At 40.1% G+C, this 22,316-nt stretch overlaps 1 protein-coding gene across 3 annotated transcripts in view; it reads left to right on the forward strand.

Annotated features, from left to right (window-relative positions):
• PKNOX1 (PBX/knotted 1 homeobox 1) overlaps window positions 1-14,056 on the forward strand; it is a 41,300-nt gene extending 27,244 nt beyond the window's left edge. For all 3 annotated transcript variants that reach the window (XM_027635429.1, XM_027635449.1, XM_027635439.1), the window contains 7 exons: window positions 601-771; window positions 2,230-2,329; window positions 3,164-3,261; window positions 5,314-5,442; window positions 6,489-6,565; window positions 8,146-8,318; window positions 9,256-14,056. In XM_027635429.1, the coding sequence (XP_027491230.1) occupies window positions 601-771; window positions 2,230-2,329; window positions 3,164-3,261; window positions 5,314-5,442; window positions 6,489-6,565; window positions 8,146-8,318; window positions 9,256-9,467 (960 nt within the window). In that variant the 3' untranslated portion in view covers window positions 9,468-14,056. The remainder of the gene's footprint in view (window positions 1-600; window positions 772-2,229; window positions 2,330-3,163; window positions 3,262-5,313; window positions 5,443-6,488; window positions 6,566-8,145; window positions 8,319-9,255) is intronic.
• The last annotated feature ends 8,260 nt before the right edge of the window (window positions 14,057-22,316 follow it).

A 22,316-nucleotide genomic window follows, 5' to 3' on the forward strand; every position in this document is an offset into this window, starting at 1 on the left:
TTGAGAGATAAAAGCTGTTGTGTTTTGGTTACAGGTGAAATGTACTTTCACCCTCCCTAACAGTCTGTGTGACAAATTTATGATTAAATCACAGGAGGGTCTTCTCAGTGTGCCTCAAACTCGTCTGTACACTTTTGGTTTCCTTGGGTCAGGGTGTAACATGGATATAGAGCTGATATCTCTAAATTATAGAGCTCAAGACAACTACTGGTGGCCAAACCTGTTCCAACCTTGCTTTCCAAATAATACGTGTGGATGGGATTACTTTCCTTCGCTTTCAGTCTTGTGTGGTTTTATGACACAGAGTTGTTTGATGGGGTTAAAGGTCATCCCATGCCCTGCAACATCTTTACTGTGCTCTGTCTTCCTAATGTGTCACATGTGACAAAGATCATGTTGTTGTCCTGTTCTGTTTCCCCTGTGTGGTAATTTACTTATGTTCCTTTCACATTTCAGGACTTAACAATTAGCAATTCTGCTTTAATTGGGTGAACTTTGGTACTGGGAAGTAGTGTTTTGCTTAAATGTCACACCAAATATTTTTTGAATTAACAGTTATTTTGTTTCTAACTTTTTTTCCCCCCCACTTCTCTCCCTTAGATGGTAAAAGCAATCCAAGTTCTTCGTATCCATCTGCTCGAGCTGGAAAAGGTTAATGAACTCTGCAAGGATTTCTGCAGTCGTTACATTGCCTGCCTGAAGACAAAAATGAACAGTGAAACACTGTTAAGTGGAGAGCCTGGAAGTCCTTATTCACCTGTGCAATCTCAGGTATGTTTCAAATACATCTAAGTGTGTTTTTGCTTAGATTTCCTTAGGAACTCATAGCTGCACATCTCTTGCTAGTAATTTGCAAACAGAGTTTCTGCAATTTCCTTTGCTTTCTCAAATCTGTTACTAAGAGTAGGAAGAGCTATTTTATTATTTTTCTGTGTGCACACCTGTGTGCCACTGCCTGATGGACAAATTTGTTCAAATATGCCAGAACATGGACTCAATTTTTTGTCTGTCTTGCTTTTATGATTTTCCCTCAGTTCAGCAAGTGTAAATATTCAGAACAGCTTGGATTTGCTGTTTTGTTGGAAGGAGGGTAGGAAACAGAGTAAACAAAGGAGAACTAAAAAATATCCTTGTTAAGAAGGTCTCTTTAGTCTGGTTTGCTTCCTTGAAATATTGAGGTGACTGATACATTTTATACACAGTCTGTATTGTGGGACAAATAGACAATGTCTGATAGATTATAGTTGCAATATTTGAGATGTCTGTCATTGCATGTCACTTCAGGTAAATGTGTAATTATGGACAGGACCCATTTCTATACATATGAATCTCAGTTTATGTATTGTTGACATTACTAAATACAATGGCCAATTGCATTTTTTGTAGTAAATTAGTGACAATTAACAACAGTTTGTGTGTTATGATATTTTTGCTGTTAAATGCTGCAAAGTGAGCCCTGACACCCAAGTATGTACAAGATACTGAGTCTTAAGGGATGGCCCTTCTCTGAATTACTCATGTGTCTGATGCTCTGTATTCAAAAAAGCCTCAATGACTTTTGAGCTCCACTTTCTGCACTCCTTACTTAGGTTTCAGTGTCTGGAAGTGTGGAAAGGAGACTCTAAAATCAGACAAAAAGAACCCTTTTAAAGGTGTTTTTTGTATGTCTCCTACATTTTGCATTTGCTATCAAAAGAAATTATTCATACACATTAAGGAGTGTGGAAGAGTTTACATGGTCAGGGTTGAGTAAGAACTATATTGAGCAGAATAAAACACGCTGGGCATCTTGAATACTTAATACATCATTTTGAAATTGATGGAATTAAGGTAATAACTAAAATTCTAAAGCTTTGATGCTTGTAATCAGAGCATCAAGGGTCATTTCATCTGTCCTTTTTCCCTTGTGCTTTTGAAACTGTTTCTCTTGCTATATATATACACCTAGAACTAGAATTTCTGGAGGTAGTTTTACATCTAACAGTTGCTTTCATGAGGGTTTTCAAAGGTAATGGTTGGTGATAATGAGGAAGTTAATATAGGTAATGATGAACCTCTAATGAAGTCTCTTTTTCTTTGAAGGTAATCCTGTGATTAAGCTCCAAATGTATTTTAGAACCAAAAATGCATAATACAAAATAAAAAAAACACACAAGCATGATTTATCTCCTTACAAAAAAAAAAAAAAATTTAAAAAAATGCAAGCAACTAATTGTTTTATTTTTCTAGCAAATTCCAAGTGCCATTGCAGGCACACTCAGTCCCCAAGGGATTATGGTGCCAGCATCAGCATTGCAGCAGGGAAATGTAACTATGGCAACAGTAGCAGGTATGACAAAGTAAAAACAACTGGCACCTTGCTCTTCGTGTTGGTTTCTTTAATAGTTGTTACAAAAAATACACAAAGACTTTAAAAAATGTGTTTTAACTCTTAATACCTGAGAAGTTGTTATAATACAGTCAAGTGCTTTACTGTTTTATGAAGGTGTAATTTTTTGTATACCAAGCATGACTATGGTGAGTGGCAGTTACATGTATATAATATTAAGAGATCTTTCTGTACAACACTACAAAGACATTTTAGAGACTTTTTTTCTCTTAAAAAAAAAATTCTATTTGACAAAAGCATGCATTACCTAAAACATTGCACTTGTTGGCTGCCTCATGCTCCCTGGAGTTGAGAACCACACCTACAAGTCTGTGTCCTTGTTGTCCTGCTATTGTAGAAATGACATTTTAACTGAAACACATTATCTTCCTTCTAAGCAGGGTTTTAAAACTAACCCAGCTGCCTGCCCTAACCACTGCACTCACATAGGTGTGGTTTTGGTGTTGAGACCCTTTTTGAAGACTTAGGTCAGTTAAAACAAAACTATTAACTTCTTTTATAGCCTGATAATCATGGCATTTTCCTTTGAAAATAGATCTAGGATGCCCAAAATATAGGGAAATAAAGTCAAATTTCGTACAGTCTTCTGTGGATGGAAGAAAGTGTTAGTGTAGCAAAGAGCACATCTTACATGGTTACTGGAAAAAAAACATAGTAAATATATTATCAAAGCTCTTGTATTGTCTGCAGTGCTGATGTCTTTATGTGTTTAAAGAGAATAATACTTGAGGGGCTTTTACTTACCTGTAATGTGTGTTGCTGTTTTGCTTTAAGGGGGGACAGTGTATCAGCCCGTCACTGTGGTCACTCCACAAGGCCAAGTGGTGACACAGGCACTGTCACCTGGGACTATTCGGATCCAGAACTCTCAGGTTTGTTTCATGGGCTTCACAGAATAGTTATTAAGGGCTCAGATAAATCTCAGTGGTTTTAAGAGGTTTGGTTCAAATTTGGGAGATTGTCGGAACGAGCTCTGTGTACACACAGGTAGTAACTCATGTAAAATTAGTGCAAGCACTGCTGTAGGAGCTACAAATTGTATAACTTGGCATAATTTGGAGATCCCAGACAGAGCTCCCTTGCCACATCATAGTTCCTACCTGTTAAATGTCTTCCTTTACTGATGGCAGAAGAGTATAGGCACATAGAAATAAGAAAAAAAAAAGTAAAAAAAAAAGAACCAGAACTAAAAAATAAAAACCCCACCCTTAACCTCCTCCCTAGGGAAAAAAACCCCAACCCTCCAAAACACAAACCCCTTTGAATTAAATAGACACTTTTTCAGTTATTACAACTCTTGTAGTTGTTGAACGAGGTTTAGATAGATTTACTGTATTGCATTATGGTGCCACACTGCTGTTGTCAGAAATCTGACTTTTTCTCATGATGACAACCACTGTTACTGTGAAACTGTTATGTACTTCAGAGTCTGTCTATTTTGGGAAGCATTTTGCCATAAAACCTTCAAGATACTCAGTTGAGACTATGGGAGATGCTCACGTTTGGCTCAGTGTGTCGTACCCTGAAAGATAAGGGCCAGCACCCTTTTGGGGGAGGCTCCTGAGAGTTGGATCTGGAGAGTTCAAAGGAACAACTGAGGAAAAGGAAACATGAAAACTGGACCATCTTTAGTTACAGAAAACCTGGCTCGCTTTCTCTTGGAGCTGGAAGTGGTAAATCAAATCTTCCAGGAATCTGGAGACAATTAAAAATGTGAATGAGTAGCTGCCATCTGAATCTGTTGGTAATCACTGACTCACTGGCTTCTTTTCTTCCTTATTCTGACTTTCCAACCAAAAAAAGCGTGCACAGAGTGTTCTTTTAATTGGCAGGAGCATGTCTGTACTTGCCTAGAACAAATACAGTTCTGCCTTCAGACACCTTGCAGAAAGAAACATGTAAAATTACTCTCCTATACTGAAGTGTTTTTGAAGAAAAATGTTTTTTATACCTCTTTTGGGAAAAAAAAATACTGAGTCAAAAATAATGTGTATAGTCTATAAACAAAAAAAGGACTTGACCTTCTGCAAACATCTGTGGCTACTCTTGATGTTAGTAGGAATCTCCAGACCCACCTGTGCGTAGGTTTGGACTTGGATTCCTTGTCACCCATAGAAAATCCTTCTTCAGTTTCTTCTTTTTGAGTGTTTCAGAAAGCTTTGGAGGGAGGGAAAACTACTGGTGGAGAGCTATTGAAAGTTCATTATAAAGCCTCCATATACGAGCAGATTATTTAGAATGTAAAGCATTATTTTGGAAATAAAAGTATGCTCCAGATATGTATTTGTTGTAATTTAATAGCTTAAACCTTGTTCAAAACTAGTTTCATACAGGAAATAGACATAATGGTTGGCTTAAGAAATTGCTCCAGTTTGTCTGAGAAACCTGATTTAGAATGATTTCAATTATAATTGTCTGAAATAGAATCTTATATGCAATTTATACAGTATTTCTTCTTACCTCTGTGTAAGCATTTAAGAATGTATTCCTAAATGTTCAGATAACCAATGTGCAAATGATTTGATGTATCCATAGAAAGTGAAAAACAAAGAGGAAGAAATATGAACCTTTAGGAAGTGGTAAAAGTGTTGTGAAGTGAGTTACATATTCTACCATATAAGTCTTCTTGCCCTTTGAGAATTTAGATGCATTTTTTAACAGGACTTTTATCATCATTGTGTGCAACTCTAACATAATAATTAATTTTACTTTACCCTTTGTTTAATTCTCAAATCTGTATTTGAGATTTTTGGAAGTATTGGGAGTATTTTACAGCTTCCATAGTTGTTTTTATTTGCACACAGTGAGTTTACTCAAAATATTCAAGCCTAATTTCTTTTCGTTCAATAAATGAGTTGTTCATTCATTGATACAGAACTATTACTGTGCTAACTGCCTTATTTCTTCTAAAATTTTACGTGCAGCTTCAGTTGCAATTAAACCAAGATCTAGGCATCTTGCATCAAGATGATGGCTCATCAAAAAATAAAAGAGGAGTTCTTCCCAAGCACGCTACAAATGTGATGAGATCTTGGCTTTTTCAGCACATAGGGGTAAGGATGAGCATGGTCAAGAGTCACAGTTTTTTATGTTACTCTTTTATGTGGTCTCTTACAACTTTGCTTCATAAGGAAGGTGAATTTATTCTCTTGTCCTTTATGTAATCTCAGTTCAGTTTTCCCTGAAGTCATTTGGAGTAGTTCCACAGTCTAATGTCAGTTGATTTTATTATTATTTTAATAAGTGAGTTACATTTGTACTTCATGGTCTCAGTAAACATTGTTAAAGGGAAGCTTTCTTCATTTCACTGTGCTGAGTACTTAACACTCTCTACACCCTGGTTCATGGCACAAGGAAAAATAATTCCATCTGTGTTTTGTGGTGTTTTGGGGGTATTTTTGATAGAGGAAAATTTCAAATTTTCTGGCTTTATCTCCTTTCTATCAACCCTGATGTGTGCCAAGTGTGTTACTATCTACTTGTGCTTTCAACTTACCTTGAGAGGATAAATGGGCCTCAAGTTATATTTCAGTGTTTAGTTGATGGATATTTTGTGTTTTACAACCATTTCACAGCAGAAAACTGATACAGGGAAGCCGCGTGTGCGCCTCTCGTGTTACATGCACTGACTTCATCTGTTTAGCTCAGAGCAGCTTTATTTAACTAGAAAGTGCTTGTCAGTGCTCTCATATGACATTGCCTTTAGACAGCATAACTAATCAGATGTTATCACATGCTGTGTTGCCCTGGGATCACGCTGTTTAATAAAGACTGTCGGCCATGAGAAGCTTTTTCTTCTGAATTACACATCAGTAGTTTAATGGTGTCATAGACACTTTCAAGGATAAAATCAGTTTTGTGTAGTAAAGCACTCCTTGTTAAATTATTTATATCTATAAAAGTTTGTGAGGTTTCTAAAGTTCGTGTTTTAATGAGTCAGATGGTCTTAATCCAGCAGCTTTAATCTGTTGTAATAAAGGAATTCTTATTTTTGATGAGGAGCAGCTTTAATCAGTTGTAATAAAGGAGTCCTTATTTTTGATGAGGAGATGAAACAAGCTTATGCCTTTTTTTTTCTTTGCTTTTTTGGCCTCTTTAGCATCCATATCCAACAGAGGATGAGAAGAAGCAGATTGCAGCACAAACAAATCTGACACTACTCCAGGTTAACAACTGGTAAGAGCAAAACCCTTATTTAATATCTGTCATCGTCTCCACGTGCTTACAACATAGAAATAGTTAAGAGTGTAAGTTGGATATCTGGAATTGAACTTGCTGTTCTACACATGCTACAGAATATGTATAGAAATACAGGAGTTGTGCACTGATAGACAAGCTTGTCATTTTTATAAGGTATAATAACACTCATGCCATTTAAATTATATCAGGACTCCAGAAAACATTGCAACATTAAGGAATTATGTTCTATTGGTGAGAGAGATGGAAGTACTCTCATTTCTCTTCTGCAAGTAAACAAATGGAAGATTAAAGGTGTTCAGTGACCTGAAGCTCTGTAAAGGTTGCAAACATTTAAGAAGTTACTGTCAACAGATATTAATTCTGCCCTTCTATCAAAGGGTGCTTTTCTGAGCAGTGATGCCTGGAGAGTGACAGCACCTCAGCTACACTAGTTCATGGTTCAGCATGTTTTAGCATGTTTTATCTTCACTGGAGGTGTAAGATAAGAGACTTGCCCCCGCAGAAGAGAGGAGGGAAGGTGCCAACACGCACCTATTCGGCTTGTTGGTTCAGTTCCTAAAATTACTGCAGCAAAGCCCAGCAGGGATCTTCCTCAGATTTCAAAGAGGACACTGGCTGTGTGGCTGCAGAGGGGTCCAGTGGGGAAATACTTAAGATAGTGACAGAACACGGGTTCCAAAAGTGGAACAGTGTAACTCTGCCTGTGGGACATGTAGTCACGGAGCTCTGTGGCCTGGGATCCGACTGCTGTCTTTGAAGAGCGTTTTATTACACCACATGGACCTGCCAGCTGCAACCAACCTCCTTCCATTGCAGGCAAAGGTGTGTCCTGGCTGTGTTTTGTCAGATTTAGGGATGATATCCTCAGTCCCAGCTCCTTGGCACAGCTCCTGCATTGAAGTTGATTCAGTTAATTGCTGGTAGCTAATGAGATGTGGTTTAAGCATTTTCTTGTTCTCTAGCAGGAAGGACAGCAATTAACATGCTAAAATAAACAAGTGAAAACCAGGGAACTAAAAGGAATTGGGAAAGATGTGAAAAATGTGTTTGCTGTTGTCTCCTGGATCAGGAGCCAGCCCTTGGAAAGCCAGGGAGCCTATAAAATAAGTAATGTGGAAGCTCAAGGAAGTAAATGAAACCAGACCAAACAAACTAGGTTAGGCAGGGGCTAGATTTTAGGTGGGCCCTAATGAGAAGAGTGTCAGCTCTCTGAGCTGTGCTGTCAGCAAGTTTTCTGGTGCTTAGTTTTTAATAAGATCCTGAAGTGTACATCTGTTGTGCTGTCTGGAGGATTTTTCCTTCTGAGGTGGGGGGAAAAAATGCTGCAAGCTGCAAAATGGTAGAAGCACTTTCTTAGCTAGTTTGCCAAAATCAAAGGATGTGGGTATTCTGAAAGCAGAAAAAAAGCCTTCAAAAAAAAAAAAAATGAAGCCCAGCTGATGGGGAGAAGATTTTATATTCCTGATTTCTTTCCTTTCCACTGCATGCTTTGTGAATGTGGGAGAGAACTTGCAGCAAACCGGTCACAAGTTCTCCTTGCCCTCGGTTGTGTTCAGGTTTATCAATGCTAGAAGGCGAATTCTTCAGCCGATGCTGGATTCCAGTTGTTCCGAAACTCCCAAAACAAAGAAGAAAACAGCTCAGAACCGGCCGGTGCAGAGGTTCTGGCCTGACTCCATTGCCTCAGGAGTTGCTCAGCAGCAATCCAACGAGCTCACGATGTCCGACGGTAAGGAGAGACCTTGGATAGTTAATTCCTTTGTAACAGGGAAATGAAGGGATTGATACCTTTGGGGGCAGGGGGAACTTCTTCATGTTTCAGTATAAATGTGGTTTTAATCCGGGAAAACATAACAGAAATGATGTCAATATTTTTTCTCTTTAATTGCCTATGTTTTTAGAGGAGCATTTTTTTGGATTTTGCGTCGAGAGACTGTTGCTTTTGCTTCAAAAGTTGTGAAACAGCAGAACAAAAGCGAGATGTAGAGCTCTGATGTACAGCTAAGTTCTCTCAGTGCGTGTGTGCACCTCAGGGGTGTTCTCTTTGATGAGCACTGGGGGGCTGCAGCTTCAGTTTCATTGCTGAGCATCTGCAATTCTACATCTGCCTCACGTGTTTCAAGGTGAACAGTGAGAGGCAGAGAGACTTTGACTGAAGTAACTTCCTCAGCATCAGATCAAACAAGAAGACCTAATTTAAGAAAGATAAATATCTGCTTTAATCTCAGGATCATCCTTTCTGTCCTTGCTGCCCGATGATTTGTTCCTTTCCAGTTTGTAGCAGACTTTTCCCTCAGCCTGTGCTGGACCTGACAACAGCTTTGTCCACTTAAAAATCCCCTTGAATCTCTATGAACACTCCCATTTTTCTGCAATGAATTAAGCTGAAATACTTTGCAGAAATGGTCTTGTGATGACTTGACTGGAGAATTGCTGTAGTGGGTGTCTATAACACAGCTAAGTTTAAGATTCCTGACCAACCTAATCCTGGCATTTCCTGATATTTGAGTGTTTAGCGACCTATATGGCTTTTATTTTACTCTAGTTTCTTAGGTTTTCTTCCTGTTGATTGGGAAAAAAACCCTGTTATAAATAATAAATACGTATTACTTAAAATTGAAAAGCAAGAAAGCTGCTAAATTACTGTGATTGTGCTTCTTCTGCAGGTGCTGTTGTCACCATTACAGCTCCAGTCAACATGAATGTAGACAGTCTCCAGTCTTTGTCATCTGATGGTGCTACTTTGGCTGTCCAGCAAGTCATGATGGCAGGGCAGAGCGAGGATGAGTCTGTAGACAGCGGGGAGGATGATGGAGGAGACCTCTCAACAACAAACATCAGCGGGCTGGTCTTGGATAACAGCGATTCTCTGCAGTAGGAAGCAAGAGAGTGTGACAAAACACTTAGGAAAAAAAAAAAAAAAGAATGGACTGACTGACTGACTTTTTATAGTTTGCACAGCAAACATTTTACACAAGTTTTATTTCTAATATGTTTTATATGTAGATATAGAAGGGTGCACTTTTTTGTATTTCATAGTAAGCTTAAAGAGTGTTTTTGCAGGTGCAGCAACTTCTTTCAAATGTGTTTTTTTTTTTTTTTAGTTTCTTTTTCCTTTTTCTTATTTCAGAAAATTATATCTAGTAATATAATAAGAACCACGTAAGCACCCCTTTGTCCTATGAATTGGACATGCTGCAGTTTCTAATGAATTATGCAGTTTCAATTAGTGCTGTTACTTAACACAGCTTTGGATGGGCAGGTGATGTAAATTTAAAGCATGTGACACTAGTGTGTGAAACTTAATTATTAAGTTAGATGCATATATTTGAAAGATGCTTCTGCACCTTAAAAACTGCTAGTCTGAGGTGGACAGCAACACACATAAAAAGGAACTGTTGATGTGTGATTCAGTAGCGAATGTATGGCAATTTAAATAACTTTAGTTTCTCTCATAGTCCGTGAGCCTGTTTATCATTTGCTATGAAAACTCCTATTTTTACCTTGCTGGGGTTATTGGATAAAAAAAAAAAAAATATTTTTATAAATTCATTAGAAATTGGGATGACAACTGTATTAAGCAGGAGGAGAAAAAAAAAAAATTTCCAGAGGGGAAAAATAAATGTTTAGTATTCCTATTTGGAAGGTCTGAAAACTGACCCAATTTAATAAACAAGCCTACAGTAGCATTCTATGATTCTCAGCTATCCCACAGTGATATACTATATTTGATAGTAGCATAAGAAGGGCCCACTCTTTGATGGGATTTTGATATTGTCAAACATTGATTTATATTATGTGTAAACTAATATTCAAATTACATAACTCTGTATCTAGACTTGTATCTGAAAATATTTGCTAAATGACTATTCAGGTGAGTAAATTCAAATACCCACAACTTTTCCAGTTACTAGATGAATTTAACAGTTTATAGTTTGTACAACTGAATCTGAAAAAATGAAAAGCTGTCTACTATACAGTCATGAATTCTGCTATTTTATTGCATTTGAAATATTTTCCCCTAATACAAAAAGAAATATAACTTATGGATTTATATAAAAGTTTCTTCAAATCTGAAGTTTACTACCAGAATATACAGGCTTTATTAGAGTAGAAAATCCTTGTGTGTCATTTAAAAACGAAGAGCTGTTGTGGAAACAGCTGGTTTTTGGTTTGTTTTTTTTTTTGTTTTTTTTTTTTTTTTGTGGTAACAGTTCATTTATTTTCCCAAAGTTTGAAGTCTGTGTCTGTCTATCCATGAACTTTTGGAACTTTTGTATTTCCCTTTGTCAAGTACAAATAACAGACTCCGGGAGCCTCGTGGTATGATCAACATCCTCTTTTTAATCTCTGCCTATTTGTCACAGTGAGGGGTTGGATCAGAACTTCCTTCTGGTTTAGACCAAATCTGGTTGTGTTTCTGATGCGACAGGGAAAAAAAAGATGTTAGATTTTAGACTTTGTATTTGAACAAAGCCCTTGGACAGATGCAAATATTTAATTGAATACTTAATTTGTGCTTCACAGGACACTCAGGCAGGAGGGTCCCGTTGATTTCAGTAGGATTGGCACATGTGCTCTTGGATGTGCTTAAGTGGTTGGAAGGTGATCACTGCAGATTCCAAAGCAGGTGTGAGTTGGTGTGAAGAAAAACTTATGGAAGGAATGTCAGTAGCACTGTCGTATGCACATGGAAAATAATACTAGTTTTCAGTGACTAGTATCTATTTAAAAAAAAAAAAATTGGTGTTGGTTTTACTCAACACAAGTGATGTTTCTGCTGTGGCACTCACTTATTCCTGGCTGAGGATCTTCCTTTGTTCAAATGCTGTAATGATCTGCTCCACTGGAGTGGTAATTCCTAAAGAAATTGTTTTCTTCTGGCTTCTCTGCTTTGCCACTGATGTGCCGTGTTTGTTAAACAGCACAGTAAATGAATAATGAAAGGTTTAATTAGGAAGGTGTTGACATAGCATAACTATCTCAAAAAGGCTGTTGTCAAATCCAGTTTGACCCCAAAATATTTTAAAGGACAGAAACCACGTGTGAATCCTGCTCCTTTGGAAACATTCAACCTACTGCCCTTACAAAAGATAACTGAGATTACTGGAACAGAGAGACAGATTCTGTGGTTTTAATTGTTTGTGATTTAACTCCAAAAGTGCTTCATCACCCCCACAGTTTCATACAACCTGTTTTATACAACAGGTCACATTTGTTGGTTGGTTTGGAGTTTTTATTCAGCCACCCTTGTTTATGTTTAATAGACCTTTAATCCTTGTACTTGTAGCACGTAGGCAGAGGAATAATCTGCTTTTCAGTGAGTACAGGCCCGTGGACAAACACCTGCTTTTCCAAATCAGGCTGTGCTGGAGCACCAGGCTGTTTTTCACCATATCCTTTCCTTCCCTGACCAGCTGTTGCTGCCTCAGGCTTTCTCCATCCTGCTTCCAGGTGGGCTTGGAAGCAGCTCATCCAGCTGATCCTGTGGGTAGCAAACAGCCAGCAGTGAAGGGAAGGGTAAACCAAAGTGGGCAAAACTTCCATACTTTGGAGATAACGTGGCAATGGGCATTTGCCCACACCTCAAAACTATGAGGACTGAGATCCTAAAAAGAGAGAAGGTATTAAAGCAATTTAATATCTATACAGCCAACTGGAAGAGGCTTCAGGAATATGTTATGTGCCACTTGGAACTCAATTGGAAACAACCAAGCCTCAGGGTTTGCAAACTTCTGAAAGTGTATTTTTCAGAAAGAAGCCATTATCTAATTAGCTTTTTTTTTCCTTTTTTTATTCCCTCCACCCTCCATGCAGCAGAAGTTTTATTCTTCTGAAAAATTTGCAACCTTGTCTTCAGCTACTTTATCAGTACCCAGAGACTGAACTGTGAAAGGGGAATGTGGAATAGTTTCACTGTAAGATTAGAAACATGAAAACATAGGGATGTGAATTCCTAAAACTGGAAAGGCTTTACCAGTATAATCAAAGGTATTGCTTAACATATGAAACTCAAACCTTTTGTTTTAATTCAGTGAGAATTCTGTAGTGGGTGTGAACTGCACAGGAGTGCTTGTTCTTCTCTTGGTTTTAAAAAAGAAAAAGTAGTGTCCTTCATTTTTCCTGTGTAAGAAAACTTTGCTTTCAGCAAAGTTTCACCATGCAGGAAAGGTACATGTTTACATTAGTTAAAAAGTCTTTATAGGGGACATAAATTTAAACCCATATGTAATTGCCCCCCTGCCCCCAAGTAAAGTCATATTCATATGCAATAGAACTAATTTTTTTAAAAATCGGTGTGATTCTTCTGCAGTTATGATTATTGAAACTTATAATTTTTATTTTTCTGACCCCAAACAGGGTTCTCAGTCCAGTTTTTTCAAGATTCCTGTAACAGGCAAGGCAATTTCCTGTTACTTTTTAACTTTGGAAGCATTGCAGTTTAGTAAACCAATTCCAAAACGATCAGGATATATTTCTAAATGACTGTTACAAAGAAATAATCATGTTAAAAAATATTTAGAATCATCTCTGGCTCTGCAGTGGGTTTTTTCTACGTCTGGATATTGTGTCAAAGTGGAGTCCTGCTGACCTCAGGGAAACTCCATAAGGCTCCATATCAGGCTACATTTATCTGCCAGGGAATTGGTTCCTTGTTCTGGTACCTGATCTCTGTTAGGAACTTTTTGGAGAGCCCTCCAGCTTTATTTTGCCTGCATATCTGCGTGTTCTTCCAGTGGTAACCAGGGTATGGATGAAGGGCTTGGAAGGGCAGGAACTCATGTTGGCCTGGTGTGCACCACGTAATTGTTTTGGTATTCAAAATACAGCCAAGAAACCAGACCCACAGTGAGGAACTGGAGTTCCCAGTTCCTGTGCTTCCAGCGTAGGTTCAGGTTTATGGATATTCTAGTGGAATGAAGCCACAAGGACTTAATGCATGAATAACATGTGGATTTGGTTCTGGAAGAATCAGAGGTTCACCTTCCTGACTTTATGAACTTGACAGCCCACAGGATGAAACAAAGCCTTTCCAAGGGAGGATATTTGCACTTAAACAAACAAAAATCCAGAACACCCTGGTATTTTGAAAAATTGGAACACATGCATTTAATTGTAATTAAAGATGATTTAACATTTATTTTCTGAAGCTGAGTCGTCTTGGGAGGAAAAAAAATTAATAAGTATTGGTCTATGCAAGACACAAATGTCAAAACTGTGTAAATTACCCATTTTTAGGTGCTGTATTATTGTTGTCTTTCTGACTTCTGTTACTTTGATTAGTCTTTTCAACCTTTCAGCCTTACATTCAGCTTAGAGTTGAATAGGCAAAGTGTAGTTTTGAAATCCTGTTGGAAATGTAACTACCCTTCATTCCCTCATGGAAATCTCGCATGTTAAACAGTTAAGTGAAATGTTTTTTGGTTTCCTAATAATAAATTCAGACTCTTCACCACCTCCTGAAAACAGCATATCCATGAAAATGCACGTTTAATTGTGGTGTGCAAACGATCAAATCATCAGCCTTGTGCTGGGGGCACTTTGCTCTTCACTCTTCAGTGCAGCTGAAGCAGCAGCAGGTTCATTTTGCCAAGCTCGATGTGGATTCCTTTCCCCCCACCCCCTGCCTTTGGCATGCTAAACACCTTCAAATAGCTTTTGGGTTGTTTAATTTTCAAGGCCTGAAGTAACCTGAGATTGCCACTAAGGTGCTTTTAAGTGATTGCCCAAATCAGGTTATCTGTTGGTACTTGTCACCTGGAAATATCAAATCTGCTCCTTTTCTGTGACTTAGTTCTTTAGGACCTGCTGAGTGATCACAGCTGGTTTTGCCAGAGAAAAGCAAGGTGTGAGAAGGCAGTGAAATGCCTTTCCAACCTTGTGGGCTCCTGTAAAGAGACACAGTTCAAGTTAATGGAATCCAGTGTTTTCAGGTCGTGACAGAAGTGGCCCATAAATCTCTCTGTGGGTTGGCAGCACTGGGTCTGCACAATTGACAATCTTTAAAATGTGAACCCTGTAACTTTTCTTTCCTTGGTTGTTAAGGGATTTTTGAAGCAGCTGATCTATCAAGGGATAAAATTAAAAATGAGAATATGCCTCTCGGATGATTTATTTTTACACTGCTGTTCTCTGTGAACAGAAAAAGCACATTTTTAAAGCAAACCATTTACATGACTTTAACAGTGTTGTTTGGCTGAAAGACAAATATGTTTTCAAGAAACCTTGAGTGTAGTTTTAAACTGTTTAACCAGTTCCTGGCCAGGGAAAGTCATTGGCCTCTGTATTTGTTTGGGGTTTCTTGTTTATGCAAATGAAGAAAAATGTTTACTAGTTCTTACCAGTATGGGGATTTTTATTATGCTTTTGTAATGCAGGAGCAGCTTTGATGAAAGAAAGCATTAGCAGGTAAATAGTCCATAATGTGTGTGACTTTGGGTGGGGTTTTTTTCCTTTGCTGTTGTTTCAAAATTATCAATTAAAATGGCATGGACATCAAACTTCCAGTAATGGTTGCAAGCATAAATGGTAGTGACTTATTTGAAAAGAGTTCCTCTCTCACAGTCCCGTGTGTTAACTCGTTCAGACAGATTGTAGTGCATTTCTGAAATTGCCATGTTCTGCTAAATCAGAAATCTTCAGGAAAGGAGCAGCCTCTTTATTGCAAGGCAGTGATTCTTCTCCAGCAAGAATCTCAGACTCATTTCATCCAGTGTGTGAATCTTGCTCAGCAAAGATGAAGTCAAACGTGGGTGATCTGAAGAGAAGATTTATTCTGCCCAGCACGGGAGCATTATCCATTCCTACTCTCTCTTCTCTGGCATCTGGCATGGTGAGATCCACCTGTGCCCCCCGAAGGGAACAGCCCAGAGCCCGGCACACCTGGAGAAGGGGCTGTGTGTGACTGCAGTGGCCACAGCTGGTACAGCCTCCAGGTGCCCTGCCTTGCTTAGCAATCTGTTTGACAGATTTCCCTTTACCCTGAGGAACGTGCAGTTCTAAGCATAATTGACCACTTTCTTACAAAAAGAAAGATCTTTTCGTAACTGTTTTCTTACTCCAGAACATATTTCCCCAAGGATTTTGGATCATTTTTGTTTCTAAAGGGTTAATCTGTGGATAGCTGAGTAGTGCGTGTTCTAGACACAGGAATATTTGATCATTTTTGTGACCTCAGAATTGTGTCTCAGAGTAGTGCCAGTAACTCCTGGTGATATCATTGGAAATTATTTTAACTCCACTGTTGCCAGGGAGCAATTTTTTCCTTAATCTGAAATGAATAAACAACCAACCAGAAAAACCGCAAATCAAAACAAAACAACCCCACACCTGCAAAGGACAAGTGGGAATGGCTTCAAACTGAAAGACAGGAGGTTTAGATTAGATATTATGAGGAAATTTTTTACTGTGAGGGTGGTGAGGCCCTGGCACAGGTTGTCCAGAGAAGCTGTGGCTGCCCCATCCCTGGAAGTGTCCAAGGCCAGGTTGGATGGGGCTTGGAGCAACCTGGTCTAGTGGAAGGTGTTGGAAAGGATGATCTTTAAAGTCCCTTTCAACCCAAACCATTCTTTGATTCTATGTTTATATCACCTAAATTTTGCCCCATACGGTGTATTTGTAGTCGGCTTCAAATTCCCCTGAAAGATGAACCCCCTCTTCAATAAACCATTAAAGGAATCAGAAGCCTTAGCTCTAAGGAACTGGTGAGCTGGTTTGCTGTTTCTAAATCAGCCTCTTTGTAAAAACCAGAGCAATATCCTCAAGTCTAAAACAAGGGAAAATAAACTCCACACGCAGTGTAAAATGGGGATCCTGCATAAAAAGCAACAATAAGGCTGGGACACATATTAGGTACTGTTTTATTTGTTTAAAATCCATATATAAATCCATGCAAGTTCAGAGTGTGTGAGGTATGTGGGTTTAAGTCTGGGGTTTATTTAAAACAAAATGACAAGTTACCATTTAGATACCCTCCTAAAACCTGAAAGCAATGTGACCTTTGTAAGTCAGGTTTGGTTTGTCTTCCTGATGCAACTAAGGTGTGATCCAGGGCTTATGAAGTAATCAGGGAAAATCTGTGGATATTTACCTTCTCTGTTGGTCCTTGGACTCTGGTGTCACTACTAGCACAAGTCAGGAGCTGAGGCTCTTGGACCTGCTCCTGACCATCATTCCTGGCACACGTTTTGTTAAGTTGATCCCTGAATCCTAACTATAAGCCGATGCATATACTAAATGTGAATGTGGTAATAAAAATTAATTTAGATAATTCTTTGTTAAGATCTAAGAATTCTTTAACTTAGATTTATTTTTTTTTTTAAGTCATGAAAAAGCATGCAGATAATACCTAAGGAACTAGTGACTGACTTGCATGTCACTTTTGCTCTGTATGTGTGCATCCTCTTTCCCCTGCAGCCTTTCAGTGTGAGCTGCAAACTGTGGACACGTTCCTGAATTTCTTAACATTCGTCAAAATTATGTTGCCTCGCATTTCTGAGCAGCTCAGTTTATGACCCTGTTTGGTCTTTTAAGATTTAGACCACTTGCTTTCAGCAGGGGCTGGCACACAGAAAAGACAAGGGGACTTATTTATACGTGCAATTACAAGTAATTACAAATTCAATTACTGTGCAGCCACTGATTTCTCTAAGATACATAGGAGTATATATGGTTCCATGGATAAGACCCATATTAAGGCCAGGAAGGAGAGAGAATATTTCTTTTCATGATGTCTCACTGTATTTTTATATTGGAACAAGAGGGTTATTTTTTTTTTTTAATACGTAAAGGGTTTTTTTTTTGCACAGCTGATTCTGATTAAGTTTCTTAACTCAGTACTGTAGCTGGACCGAGACCTGAAAGCTCTTGAAAATTTTAAGAAGAATCATCAAATGAAACTCAGAATTGCAAAATTCCGGAGATTTTGAGGAACTGAGCTGACATTTTGGGCAATACCTGTGCTGCCTTCTTAGCTTTTCAGATACCAGGGGAGAACAATGTTTCTGACTCACTTGTACACACAGGGACACTTCCAGCAACTTCAGAAATAATAATTTTCCTCTAAGATCCCCCATTCTGCTTTCAAACAACTGGGTTTGTATTCCTGTCCTTTTCCCTTTGTTTTTTTTTTTTTCCCTCCCACCTTCATTTCTTTGGAAGCTGGCAACAATTAATCCTTGATTACATACCCTGGACTTTGTCTCTTGGGATTCTGAACTGTGAATAGCCATGAATAATGACTCTCCAGGTCGTTCCAGGATTCAAAGCCAGGTGCTGGAAAAAGCCCAACAGCCTTCCAGAAGTGAGTTTTGGATGCTGCTATGGATGCAGTAGTGGAATGATAACTAAAAAAAGAGATGTCCTTAATGCAGATACACAGCTGAGAAGCACACTGAAGCTAAATCATGGAGTAGAATCACAGAATCATTAAGGTTGGAAAAGATTTCCAAGATAAAGTCCAGCCTTTGACCAAACTCCACCTTGTCAACTAAACCATGGCACTGAGTCCCACGCCCAACCATTTCTTGAACACCTCCAGGGATGGAGATTCCACCACCTCCCTGGGCAGCCCCTTCCAATGCTTGACAGCCCTTTCCATGAAGAAATTCTTCCTGATGTCCAACCTGAACCTCCCCTGCCACACCCTTTCCACTTGTCCTGTAGAAATCACTAAGACCCTAAAGCAATATGTATGCTATTTTCCCACGTGAATGTGTGTCACTTTTTTCATGTGCAGGCTTTTTTATAATGTTTGTGTTTGCTCCAGTAAAAGGCTTTAGTCATAGAAATGGGTGCTTTAGTACTCTGCACCAGAAAATATGCACATCTTAGGGAAACGTGCATAACCCCTCTCTATTAAATCATGCAAATCCTCAATTTAAAGAAATTAACTGATCAGAAAAACACATTTCAGTTTTAAATTTCAGAAGCAAAATGTACACTGCATCAAATGTGCATATATTGAGTTTGCCCTGAAACTCCTGACTATTAAATCCCTCTTCTTTTGCAGCCCCTTCCTTGCTGTCCTGCAGTTTTGACTAAGATAACCCAAGTGTCACTCTGCTGTTCCCAGAGGACATTTGTTTTAAATGCCAAATCTACTCTTTTGGTCTCCCCTGCCCACCCACACAGAGGAAGGAAAGGCTGTGAGTTGTAACAGAGAGAGAACAGCTGACAATCGGCACTCAGTACCCTGCAAGAGTGTTTTCAGTTTCTTTAGAAATACCTCCCCTGATTTTTCACCGTGCCAAAGGGGTCTGGGAAGAAGTCCCATTTTCTAAAAATCTACTTCAGCTCAGTGTCCTGGTGCGGGTCAGCTTTTACTTTATAATATTTTTCTGTGTATGTTAAAACCCTATCACACACTTGTGTGTGCAAGTTTAGTTCCCATCCTTGTGCCATTTGCTGGTTTGTACATCACATCATTGTCGTGTCAGGGCACCTGTATATGCTTAAAGTTTTCTGTAAGGAACACATTCAAAAGACAGTGCCAAACGTTGCCTCTCTCCCTGCCCCCCAGTTTTAAAGAAAAACTACTTCTAGGAAGATGCAGTTGGTCCATTACCAACACTGAGAGGGTGCAGTTTAGTTAAATCAGGGGATTCTCCAGGAAACCTCTGTCTCATTGTTCTCATCCTGATCAGAAATCACAAGTGCAGAACCTGCCATGGATCAGGATTTCTGATAATTTAAGAGCACAATACCTAGAAATAATGACAGGCAGCCATCCCCCCAACACCTGGGCTTTGCAAATCCGGGCTGGGTTTGCTGAAAGCTGTTTGGTGAACCACACAGAAGGAATTCACTCCTGGCAGGTTGTCAGGAAAGGTAGAAGGACTTGGGTAAATACTTCAACTTCTTGGCACTGGGTGTAGTTGTGCCCAAAGGATGGGCTTTTTCACTCATGAATATTTAACCCTAATATTGTACAGCCTCATGAGGCAGGAACTGAGAGGGCATGTTAAAAAAGGACAGATGGACAAAACGTGGTTCTTTTTAAATCAATGATTCTATGATTAACGCAACAAAGAAAGGCCCTGTTGATTCCACAGCTAATTGAGAATCAGTAACGATCTTTGACAGTTTTGGGACACTGAAGAACACAAACAACCCCCCCAAATGTGATTGCACTACATGTAAAATGAGCTCTTTTTAGGAGCTGCAAATTTCAGCTGTTGCCTCAATTTTCAGGGCTAGTTTAGGGGGTGCACAGGAGTTTGCATCACAGCCAGGGCATGTACTTCCAGGTATGTTGTAGATGTTTCTCAGGAGCAAAGCAACATACAAAGTGACAGTGGCCACCTAAATGAGTATCCATGAAACCACCCCCTTGTCCAGGCCATGGGGAAAATCTGACCTGGGAAAATATAAATAATTCCAGCAACACTGTGTCCAAATTGTATACAAGCACAGGGGTGATCATTGTCGAGGAATCCAGGACAACACCCATTCAAGTAAAGCATGCTGAAAACCCAAGACATTAAACTTAAATGAATGAATTCTGACAACTGCTTGGTGTCTTTGAACAGGGTTTGGGCTTTTTTTTCCTCTCTTTTGTCCCTGCGCTGTTGCTGTTCAAGGAAAAAGTAAAATAATTCTTCTTCCAGTGTGATGAAATGCAGACAGAGATCCTGTGAGACTTACAGGCAGAGGCTCCAGATGGAAGGTTTCTTCAAATCAGAGGTGAGGGCAGAGCAAAGAAACTCTTCATCACCTCCAAGGGGCGGCTTAAAAAAGGGGCCTGTGGGGACTTTATTGCAGAGATATTTGAAGAATAACTCTTTCATTGTTCCTGTGCTGAGCTTGGATAAAGAGCATTCACACAAAGCCTATATTCTTCAGGGGCTGTACCCATTGGTGGGTCATTCTCCCCTGCTCAAAGGTTATCAGTCACACCAGGCAGGGAAGCAGTGTGACAGATAAGACGTGTGACAAAGGATAAACTACCCCAGCAGCCCACCAGCCTCCCCAGGCAGCAGAGAGTCTCCCACATCCCTCATGACTCCTTCCAAATAATCCCTCTGCTTGCAAAGCCCATAACTGTGCTTGCAAAGCCCATAACTGTGCTTGCAAACCCTGTGGACTCAAACACTCACACCTTGCAAGCATGCACAGGATGTGAATTCCTTCAGCTCTTTGTAAATACCTGGACAGCACCTTATTAAAAACCTGTAATGGGAAGAATTTCTTGTGCTGCTGGTGGGTACGGCAGCACGGGATGTCTGGTGTCTGTCTGGAAGGTGGCAGTGAGCTTTAACCTTTCTAACTGTTAAAATTTTTACACCAAATTGGGAAGAGCAGAGGGGAAGGGTCATCAGGTAGAACCCCCTTTCCCATCCTTAGAGGGATAGAGCAGCTCTCCTATGAGGAAAGACTGAGAGAATGGGGATTGTTCAACCTGGAGAAGGTTTTGGAGTGACCTAATTGTGGCCTTCCAGTACCTGAAGGAGATGACAAGAAAGATGGAGGGGGACTTTTCATAAGGGACAGGACAAGACATACTGAGTTCAAACTGAAGGAGGGGAAATTTATGTTTGATAGATAGGAGGAATTCTTTGGGTGAGGGTGTGTGAGGTTGGTGAGGCACTGGCACGGGTTGCCCAAAGAAGTTCCAACCCCATGCCTGGAAGTGTTCACAGCCAGGCTGCATGGGGCTCTGAGTAACCTAGGCTAGTGCAAGGTGTCCTATGGCAGGGGATTGGAACAAGATGATCTTTAAGGTCCCTTCCAACCCAAACCATTCTGTGATTTTCTGGGAGCAGGGTAGATGTGTGTGAGACTGGGGGCTCAGTTTGTGCTGGAGCTGGGAGCCCTCACAGCTGGCTGGAGCTGGAGGATGGGGAGGTGTGGGCACCTTGGCTGCTCAGGGATGGGGGATTCTGACCCCCTCCCATAGCTCAGCTGCAATACAATCAGTGGAGGAGGAGCTGTGTGTTCTCTGTCACACTCTCAGTGTTATCTCACATCCAGAGTGTCCATCTGCCTGCTCTTGTAGCACCCACCTCAAAAATCCAGAGGGCAGTAACAGGGACCATTTCCTGAACTGCTGGTTGTCACAAGTGAAGAGTTTCTCAACCCAGCAAGTGCTACAGGAATCACTGGGTGCCCAAAGGCAGCTCAGCTCGGGGGCTCCTGTGGTTTCCCACGTTGGGTGGGAGGTTTTGCAAGGCCATGTCACGTCTGGGTTTGCAGTGAGTGGCTCATCTTCCCCCAGAACCCTCAGGTTCTCTGTGATTTTCTGGAATCACAAAGCAGGAGGTGAAACTGGGGAGCACTTTGGTGCTGTGGGGTGGGTGGTGGCTGCAAGGCTCATCCTGTTCCCGCTGGGGAGCTTTCCAGGTGCACATCAGGCACCTGGGGGAGGACTTTTCCCATTAAAGACATCCTCCTCTCCTGCTCCTTTGCTTCCCCATCCCCACAGAAGCTGGTGCAGGACCAGGGAAAGGAAGTATCCCAGCTGCCCTGGCTCCACATAGAACACACACCCTTATGTCCTGACCATTCCATTTTTGTGTGCTGTCAAACTTCCCAGTGCAAAGCCCCAAACCACTGTTCCCCTCTTAATCCCAAGAGCCTTCCAGATGTGAGAAATGCCTCAGCTGGGGGGTCCCAGCCAAGGGCCATCAGTGGGGTGGCCATGCCAAGGGGGGTCACTCAGGTGTCCTTGTGCCCCCAGGCCCAGCTTTAAGGTGCAGCATTTATTGGGATGTGCTGAGCTCTCGTGTCT

The sequence above is a fragment of the Corapipo altera genome, unplaced genomic scaffold (genome assembly GCF_003945725.1).
Source record: "Corapipo altera isolate COAL_440 unplaced genomic scaffold, ASM394572v1 0, whole genome shotgun sequence".
NCBI lineage: Eukaryota > Metazoa > Chordata > Aves > Passeriformes > Pipridae > Corapipo > Corapipo altera.